At 58.4% G+C, this 8,865-nt stretch overlaps 1 protein-coding gene across 2 annotated transcripts; it reads left to right on the top strand.

The window, feature by feature from the left end:
* Positions 1-2,318: 2,318 nt before the first annotated feature.
* Positions 2,319-8,217, top strand: VAX1 (ventral anterior homeobox 1; the record flags this gene model as incomplete). 2 transcript variants are annotated; one of them, XM_079718652.1, is made up of 4 exons in its annotated part: positions 2,319-2,559; positions 3,725-3,912; positions 7,976-8,013; positions 8,151-8,217. In XM_079718652.1, the coding sequence occupies 4 exons, from the start codon at positions 2,319-2,321 to the stop codon at positions 8,215-8,217; spliced, it is 534 nt and encodes a 177-aa protein (XP_079574778.1). The 2 variants fall into 2 exon arrangements, with proteins under 2 accessions (XP_079574778.1, XP_079574777.1); XM_079718651.1 differs by lacking the exons at positions 7,976-8,013; positions 8,151-8,217 and adding an exon at positions 5,809-6,375.
* Positions 8,218-8,865: the final 648 nt, after the last annotated feature.

The raw sequence follows: 8,865 nt of genomic DNA, 5'->3' as shown, positions 1-8,865 counted from the left end.
AGGGAAGCCCTCGGGGCCTCGGAGCGCCAACCTGGGCGTTTGAGCTTTGCGGCGAGTCACTGGAGAGTTGGCTGGATTTTGTCCCAAGCCCACGCCACATCTTCAGGACAGGACGGCCGCAAGGACGCCTCCCCCTCTCCACTCCCACCCGTCCCTACCGGACGGCCCCGGGAGAGCCGGGACTCAAAGGCACTTTCCACCCCGAGGCCCAGTTGGCGTGGGATTTGGAGGGCCGCCGCCCGTGCGGAGGAGGACTGACGGACCACCGGTCCGCTGGGGACCCGGGAAGCCCGCCGCCCTGCGGAGAGTAGCTCGGGACAATCGCGTGCTCACTCACACACACACACACACGTACACACAACCCCCAACCAATGAAATAAAGTAAAAGCCCAAGGTCTGCCTCCGTGGACAGAGACGCCCCCCGGAACCGGACCGAGCGTCCCTGGGGGCCAGAGGGGCTGGGGGAGGAAGGGGGAGGGGGGAGAGCGAAGGAGCCGGCTGAGGGCCCCTCATCATCTCCGCCCCCGATGCTTGCTGGAGTCCGGCTGGGGGACGGCGGCGGCGGCGGGAGGGAGCGGCAGGCAGAGCCCCTCCGATCCCACTGCACACACTCGCACCCCTTTCCCTCCCCTCCCTCCCCTCCCCCTCTCCCACCGGCTCGCCGCGACCCCCGCCCCAGCCCCCTCCCCTTCCCCTTCCCCGCCCGCCTCGTCCCCCATTCTTGGAATTGTGTGGAAAAATTCTCAGCCAAACCTCCCACCTCTCCTCTTCCCCCACCCCGCCCCACTCCCCACGCCCTTTAAAAAGCCCCCTTTCCTCCCCGGCCCCTGCACTCTTTGTGAATGAGGGCAGGGAACACGGCCCTTCCCCCGCCCAGGAGCCACGCCAGACCGCCGCACTCAGAGGACTGTTTGTTAATAGTCCAATTAGATAATTGCCATCTTTCACTCCTTTTGCTCCGCATTTCCCATAAAGGAATGAATGGGGAGAGCGGCGTGGAGAGGGCTTCTGCCCCGGCAAGGTGACGAGAAGGGCTGGAGCATGCTCCTTGCACAAGGCCATGCGCTTGAATTGAATCATTGTGGCCTAATCAATGCTCTTATTGGATTACTGGCTGTTGCTTTTCTCAAAGATATTGTAGCAGAGACAATGAAATAGCTAGGGGAAAACTTTTTTTTTTTTTTTTTAAGCAGATCTCACAGTTGAGATTTTCTCGGCTCGCTCTCCCTCTCCCCCTCTCTCTCCTGCTGGACTCTCTGAGTACAAAGCTGCCCTTTGAATGGGCTGCCTCAGGGCTGCTGGAGGTGCAGGCATGAAAAAATCCAACTGGAACTAAATGAAGAGAGGTGGCAGTTTAAGATGGCTGTCAGCGTCGAGGTGTGTTAAGGAGTTGTTTGGGACGAAAGCTTGGCTTTTTAGAGGGTGGGGGAAGTACTTTTGGGGAAAACTTTTTCTCCCCCCCCCACTTTTTTTCCCCTCCTAGAGGCGACTGCTTTCTTCTGCCGCAGGGTGTGTAAGGGTTTTTGTTTTTTGTTTTTCCTCCCCCCTCCATCCTCATTCAGCTCTATCTGTCGAGTGTGGAGAAAACCCCTCTAGCCAGTGTGTGAGCAGGAGGGTCAAAGGCAAAGGGAAAGTTAATAATGCCTGCTAACGGTACTAACAATTCAGGATGAATCTTGTCAAAAGTTTTTCTGGAAGTGTGGGTCTTTGATTGTGTGTTTCCTGAAAGCAAGACCAATCATTTCCGTTTATTCACTGGCTAAACCCCTACTTGATTGGGGACAAGGACAGAAACCATCCATTACGGTCTGATATATTATCCAAACAATTTAGTGTATTCATGAGGTAGCCGAAACGTGGAGGCTGCGAAATTACCCGTAATCAATTGCAACAGCGAGTGTGCGTCCCCCCCGGGTGTCGGACAACTGCTACTCGCAGTCTCAGTAAGAGGCGGGGGCCGCAGCAATTCGGAGTTGCGCTGCTCGCTACCTGATCGCCAGGCTGGGGACAGTGGACGTGCTCAGAGGACGCGGGCGCTGACGAGGCGGCTTCGCCGCTGCTCCACCGGGATCCTCGACCAGACCCGCCGCCTCTCCACGAGCGCGCCACTCGGCGGTCGCCGCTGACCTGCCCGCGGCCGCCGCAGCCGCCCCGTGGGGACATTCATTCTTGCCGCTTGCCTCTCTCCGGACCGAGCGTAGGGGCTGCAATTGTAGCGGTTTTGTCCCCCGTCTGCTTTTTTTTTTCTCCTCCCCCCACCCCCCCTTTTTTTTCCTTTTTTTTTTTTTTTTTTTTTTGTTGTTGCTCTTGCCTCTCCTATGTTCGGGAAACGAGACAAAATGGACGTTCGGTGCCACTCGGACGCAGAGGCTGCCCGGGTCTCGAAGAACGCGCACAAGGAGAGCCGGGAGAGCAAAGGCGCGGAGGGGAACCTCCCTGCCGCCTTCCTCAAGGAACCGCAGGGCGCCTTCTCTGCGTCGGGCGCCGCGGAAGATTGTAACAAAAGTAAATCCAATTCAACCGCGGATCCGGATTACTGCCGCCGGATCCTGGTCCGAGGTAGGAACGGGGCAGGGCTGCGGGGGGCGTTCTTTAGGGGTGACTCAGGGGCTCGAGCTGTGCGCCGCCACCGACCCCGGCAGGCCGGGTGGGTCTGCCGCCTGGGACTTAGGAGAAAGTTGCTGGCCCTCCCCGTCCCGGGTGCGGCCAGCCGCTGGGGATTCCCACCTGGGACGCGCGCTCTCCAGGAGCTTCGATCCCTTCAAGCCTCGAGAGGCCCCGCCGGTTAGGCTGCTGGGGGAGCCGAGGGACCGTGCGGGAGGGCCCAGGATCCAGGCTGCGGCCTCCGACCCGGGAAAGAAGCCGGAAACTCTGGAGGACCTGTTCGCGTCCTGCGGACCGAAGGACCTGCGGGGAGCCCGCTCGCGGGCTCCCGCACCCTGGCGAGTTGAGCGCATCCGAGGGGGCCGCGGGCGCTGGAGAACAGCCGTGGACCGCCGGCTACGGCCAGGCCAGTTGGCGCGCTGGGCCAAGGGGCCCGGCGCCGCGCTCGGGCCTGGCCGCCGCCGCTGGGAGAAGCAGCCAGGCTTGGTTGCCAGGCCGCGGATGCCGCTTTAGTGCTGGCCTCGACCCCGCTCTGCTGCGCGGCGTGCGGTCGGCTCCGGCGGTGGCGGTGGTGAGGCCCGGCCCCGGCCCGGCGCCGCCCCCGCCAACTGATCGCCAGGCCCTGCCGGCTCCGACTCGGTCCCTCCTCCTTCCGCCGCCCGGGTTAGGGAGGGAAGGAGACCCCGGGATGGGGGTGGGAACCGCCGGAGTGCGGTCTGGTCAACATGCTCCAGAGCTGCGGCCGGCAGGGTCTGGGCTGGTCAGTGCGGGGACCCTCGAGCTCCAGGGGACCCAGTCCACGCAGCCGAGGCCCCCAGACCAAAAGGAACGTCAGCTGATTTGAAATTGATTTTTTCTTTCTCCCCTGTTCGGAGGGCTCTGCAAAGGCCAAGTCCGATTCCCCTTCCCATCAGCTGTGTGGAGTCAGTCCCCTCACCCCCCCACCCCCGCAAGCACATACAGCGTCCTTGCTCCCAGGCTGTGGCTGCAGGCCCACCCGTCCGACTTCCCACCTCCGGACTGCTGGCTGCTGGTGACTGTGTCCCAGAAGCCAGCTCCGGCCAGGGGAGGTGGAGGAAGGCAGGAGGGTTCTTGTGCCTGATTATCTCCCCTTCCCCAGATGCCAAGGGGTCCATCCGCGAGATCATCCTGCCCAAGGGCCTGGACCTGGATCGGCCCAAGAGGACGCGCACTTCCTTCACCGCGGAGCAGCTCTACCGGCTGGAGATGGAGTTCCAGCGCTGCCAGTACGTGGTGGGCCGGGAGAGAACCGAGCTCGCTCGGCAGCTCAACCTCTCCGAGACCCAGGTACTCAGCGGCCAGGCTGCACACAGCTCGGCATCAGCCTCCTTCCCCTTCACCCCCAGCCAGCTCTTTCTCACCACCTAGCTTGACTCTGGATAGAGCCTCCCGGGTGAGGCAGAGAAGATAAGGAGGATGGGGAAGAAAGGGCGAAGGCTCTCTCCCTTTCCTAAGCCATCCCTTTCCCCCTCCACCCCAAATCTTCCATGGTCCGTGCTCTGCCCACCTTGGCCTAGCCCAGGAGGCCCCAAATCCTATCCTTTTGGATTTCTTTTTGGACCCCAGTCTTGAGAATTCTCTGCTTGTCTCTGCTCTTGGAGGAACCGATGTTTGCCCCTGTTTGGGCCACAACATTTTGGCTAGATTTCCAGGCACACCCCCTCTGGAGACCCTAGCCTTACACAGCACCCAGGCCCATTCAGCAAGAATGGGGCTAGAGCCAAAGCCCCCTGTTCCAGAGCATGGGTGACAACTAGGGATCAAAAAGTTGCATATTCCAGAGATCTGCCTTTGCAGACCAGGCTGCCCCAATGCTTAAGGCTTTCCCTGGTCTTGAGCTGGACTCAGCCCCATTACCAGCCCTGAGCACCCACTGTGGGCACCTAGGAGACCCTGTCTTAAGTGCCAGTGATGTGTGAGGGATGGGATGGGAAGCAGATCTGGGGCCTTGGGAGCCAGCACTGACAATTGTGCTTGAGGTCTTCTCCTTTACATGAAATCCATATGATGCTACTGGGGCTGGCCCTGTGAACTCTGGGCCCAGGAGCACTTTAGGCCCTGAGAGCTTTGTGTTGTGGGGATCATTTAGGGCCTCCCCAGGGCATGGTACCAGCTTGGCCTACGTAAGGCATATTTCTTTCTGAGGACCAGTCCCTTGACCTGTGCCCAGCCCTGAAGTGGTTGGGGAGCATTTTAGGTATGGGATCTGGGCAGAAAGCTGAGAACCAAGGACAGAACATACTGGATGTTCGAATTTGAGTTGGCATGGTAGCTTTTTCCCTATTCTCTCTGCCACCATCCCTCTTAGTTTACAAAATCTAGACAGAATAACCTCTCCCTAGAGCTGCCAAACTCCATTCTGGGCCACCAGCTAGGCCTGAAGAGGGGCAAAGGGAGGACAGGAAGTAAGAGGGGAGGTTGACGGGGAGAGAACTTAGTCCACTCCAGCCTCCTGACTTCCTCCCATGACTCCAAAGTTCATGATGGAGAGCAGCTGAGTTATAAATTAAGGATATCACTCAGACCTTTCGATCCACTTGGTGGTGAGAGGGTGGAGGAAGCTTGGCCTATAAAGTTCATCCTGCACCAATTATTCAGTCTATAGCCATCTTCCCTGCTTGCTGCTAGTTGATAGTCAATCTGACCCTAACAAGCAGGAAGTAGCCTCTTGTAGCCTTCAACAGGAGTAGTGCTCTGGGGCTAAATTCGAGCCAGTTGGGCCGCACTCCTCCCCATTCACCCTCACTTCCCACTTCCCGAACTGCATCCTTTAGGCCTTACACCTTCTCCTGGAAATGCGGGCTTTTACGCAGCACTGATCCGTAGTCCTGCTGCGGATAGTGCGGCGACCCAGTGAAATAACTTCTGGTCTTCCTTCCAGTTAGAGTCCTGGACATTTTTATTTCTTTGTTATTTGTAACCCGGGCTGGCCTAGGCCTGCTTCCATGACCCGGAAGCGCAGCGTATGGGAGCTGTGTCCCCCTCTTGGCGGCCCTGACTCCCCGCCCCGCCCACCCGCCCCGCAGCTCCCGAGCCCGACTTCTCCGGGCGGGGGCTGGGACTGGGGCTTTGGCTGGAGTTGGGGGAGGGCCCCCCGGAGCCCTCGCGCTCCGGGAGCCCGCTCCCCTTGACGACCGTCTCCCTCTGCCTCTCTCCCCCACCCTCCCTGCGCCCGGCGCGCAGGTGAAGGTCTGGTTCCAGAACCGGCGCACGAAGCAGAAGAAGGACCAAGGCAAGGACTCGGAGCTGCGCTCGGTGGTGTCGGAGACGGCGGCCACGTGCAGCGTGCTGCGGCTGCTGGAGCAGGGCCGCCTGCTGTCGCCGCCCGGCCTGCCTGCGCTGCTGCCGCCATGCGCCACAGGCGCGCTCGGCTCGGCGCTACGCGGGCCCAGCCTGCCGGCCCTGGGCGCGGGCTCTGCCGCGGGCTCGGCAGCCGCCGCCGCCTCGGGTCCCGCAGGCGCCGCGTCCCCGCACCCGCCGGCCGTGGGAGGCGCTCCGGGCCCCGGGCCCACCGGGCCAGGGGGACTGCACGCGGGCGCACCGGCCGCCGGCCACGGCCTCTTCAGCCTGCCCGTGCCCTCGCTGCTCGGATCCGTCGCCAGCCGCCTTTCCTCCGCCCCGTTGACAATGGCCGGTTCGCTGGCCGGGAATTTGCAAGAACTCTCCGCCCGATACCTGAGCTCCTCGGCCTTCGAGCCTTACTCCCGGACCAACAATAAAGAAGGGGCCGAGAAAAAAGCGCTGGACTGATCTTAAGTGTTTTCCTGTATTTATATTTATAGTATCTATCGTGGTGATATTTATGGACTCACGCGCATTAGGCACCCGGGGCTCCTGCTCTGGGCTCCCGGCTCCCAAGAGGCCTCTGACAGCTCTCCTTCCCCACCAGGCTCTGCTACCAGTATTACCCCATCTGGGCTATTTTTTCCCCCTACCGTTCCTCTGTGTCCTCCCACACCCACCCTTCGCCCCCAACTTCCTTCTGAATCCAGGAGAATCCAAAGAATTGGGGGGAAAGCCCGAGTTAGCCAACCTGATGCCCCAACCAGTGCCTGGCCCTGGAGGGTAAAGTCTGGCTGCCCTGGAGGGTAAACTCTGGTTCTAAGTCCAGAGCACAGGACATCTGCTCTAGATCGAGCCACTGCTGCCGTTGATTATTCTTATGGATATCTGAAAAAGCAAGCTGCGAGCAGACCCCAGCTGAAATGGCTGACAGGTTTCGTTAGACCAAAAAGGAGGACGTTCCTTCCTCTCGCCAGAGAAACCAGGGTTTTCAGAAGCCCCTGGGCCCCACTTTGCGGACTTCTCGGGAGAGCCGGTGCACACGCAGCTTCCTGGCTGGACACATCCTGCCGAATTTTTTCCCCTTTAAAGAAACTCCAATCACAACCACCCCCGACCCCAGGAGACAATAAATCAAACATCGTGATGGTCAACGGCGGTAATAAATTTGATCTCATCAGCAATAAAAGGAGAGTAAGAACTGCCACACAAAACCAAATGGAGTGGAACCAGTTTTTAAATACTCATAACGATGGAGTTTAGAAGGCGTAAGAAAATACAGGATACAAAATGCGTCCCAGGGCAATACAAAATTAAAGTTGTGGGTGTTATGACTTAAAACAGGAATTTAAAAGGGAAAAGCAAAAGAAAAGCCTATGCTGCTAATGAAAGAAAATTCAGAATCTTTTCCGAGGCTGTGCCGGGAGGTGGCCGACAGCTTCACGCTCCTCCAGGAGAGAGAGCTGTGCAGTTCGCGGCAGCTCCCGGACGCTGGCGCTTCTCCCCACCGTCTCCCTTGTTCCCAGACCCGTGGCTCCAGGCGGAGTTGCTAGGTTTGGAAACAGATCAGTGCCCATTGCCTCCTCTCGCCCTCTCCCCGGATTCACAAAACCCTCAGAGCACGCAGGAAACGTCCCGATTTCAGAGTTCTTTGCGGACGGGAGGCAGGGACGCAGCCGGGGGCATCAGGGCGGCCCGGCCTTCTCTGTCGGTAGTCTCCATATCCCGATCAGTCCCCTGCGTGGATATGAAAGGCATCCCTCTCCACCGCCTCCCCTAAAACACCCCCAGGGTTTCGACGGTCCCGAGTCAGAAACCCGGACCGCGACGCTGTCGCGGCCTCACGCCCTACCCGCACAGCCACGGCCACCCGCATTTTAACCAAAACCACAGACCCAGACGGCGAGGTGCCGCAGTGTCTAGAATGTATTCCTCCATCCGAAGCGAGCGCAGAGCATTTTAAAATTAGTAATTTTATTGTAAATTATTTACGTCGGAAGCTTTTTTTCCTTTCTTTTCTTTCTTTCTTTCTCTTTTCCCCCCCCCTCTCTCTCTCTTTTTTCCTTAGGCAAATAGTGAAGAAAATAATGAACGATTCAAACGCGGGTAGGTGTCACTGAATCCTGGCTACTAACTTTGTTCTGAAAGTTTTGGATATTTGGATGTTTTGTATTTATGTGGTGAGAGTGAAATATATATATCTATGATGATAAATGAGGTGTATTTTTGTCTTGTATTTGAAGGATTAAAAAAACAAAAAAGAAGAAAGAAGAGCCAGCAAGTGATGAGTCTCCGAGTGGGGACTCCTGAGGCAGAGGGTGGCAGCCCCGGCAGTGCCGGGCCCTGCCACTGGTACTGAGAGCACTTGGGATGAGGTTTGGGGAGGGTTTCGGTCCGGGAGACAGAGGCCCCTGCCGACGATGTTTGTTCTGCTTCCTTTCACTCTCTGGCTCTCTGTCCCAGGGGTGTCGGACCATCAGGCCCTCCCTCCTAGATCTCCCACTTGGTGTTTCTTGGTTTATTTAGGAATTTGTCTCCGGAAACCCTAGAGCTCCTGCCTAATAACGCCCCCAGCTTCTAGAGTTTTCCAGCCGCAATCTCCATGCCGGCAGTATTTTGGATTTGTGCAGTCACAGGGCCCAGAACAGGGAAGATTTTCCTTTCTTCTGACTTATAATAAGTCTCTTCGCCGTCAAAGAGAAACTTTGAAGGAGCAAGAGAATAAAATAGCTATTAACTCCTGCAGAGACCTCTCCCCCCACCCCACCCCAGTACATACAACATACACAGTGGTGACGGATGTAGATTTTGCAAACAGAAATCTGGGGAAGCTAGGAGGGCTGGGGACGGTACTCCAGGGCACGCTCTTCTAAAGCTGAGCGGCGGGCGCGGCAGCTCCAGCCCCCTCTTCGTGGCGCCTGAACCCCTGGGGGGCATGGGGGCTCACAGTTCTCTTGG

The sequence above is a fragment of the Hyperoodon ampullatus genome, assembly GCF_949752795.1.
Source record: "Hyperoodon ampullatus genome assembly, chromosome: 1".
In the NCBI taxonomy this organism is placed as follows: domain Eukaryota; kingdom Metazoa; phylum Chordata; class Mammalia; order Artiodactyla; family Ziphiidae; genus Hyperoodon; species Hyperoodon ampullatus.
The sequence above is the reverse complement of the archived record's forward strand: the minus strand, read 5'-3'. Positions and strand labels throughout refer to the sequence as shown.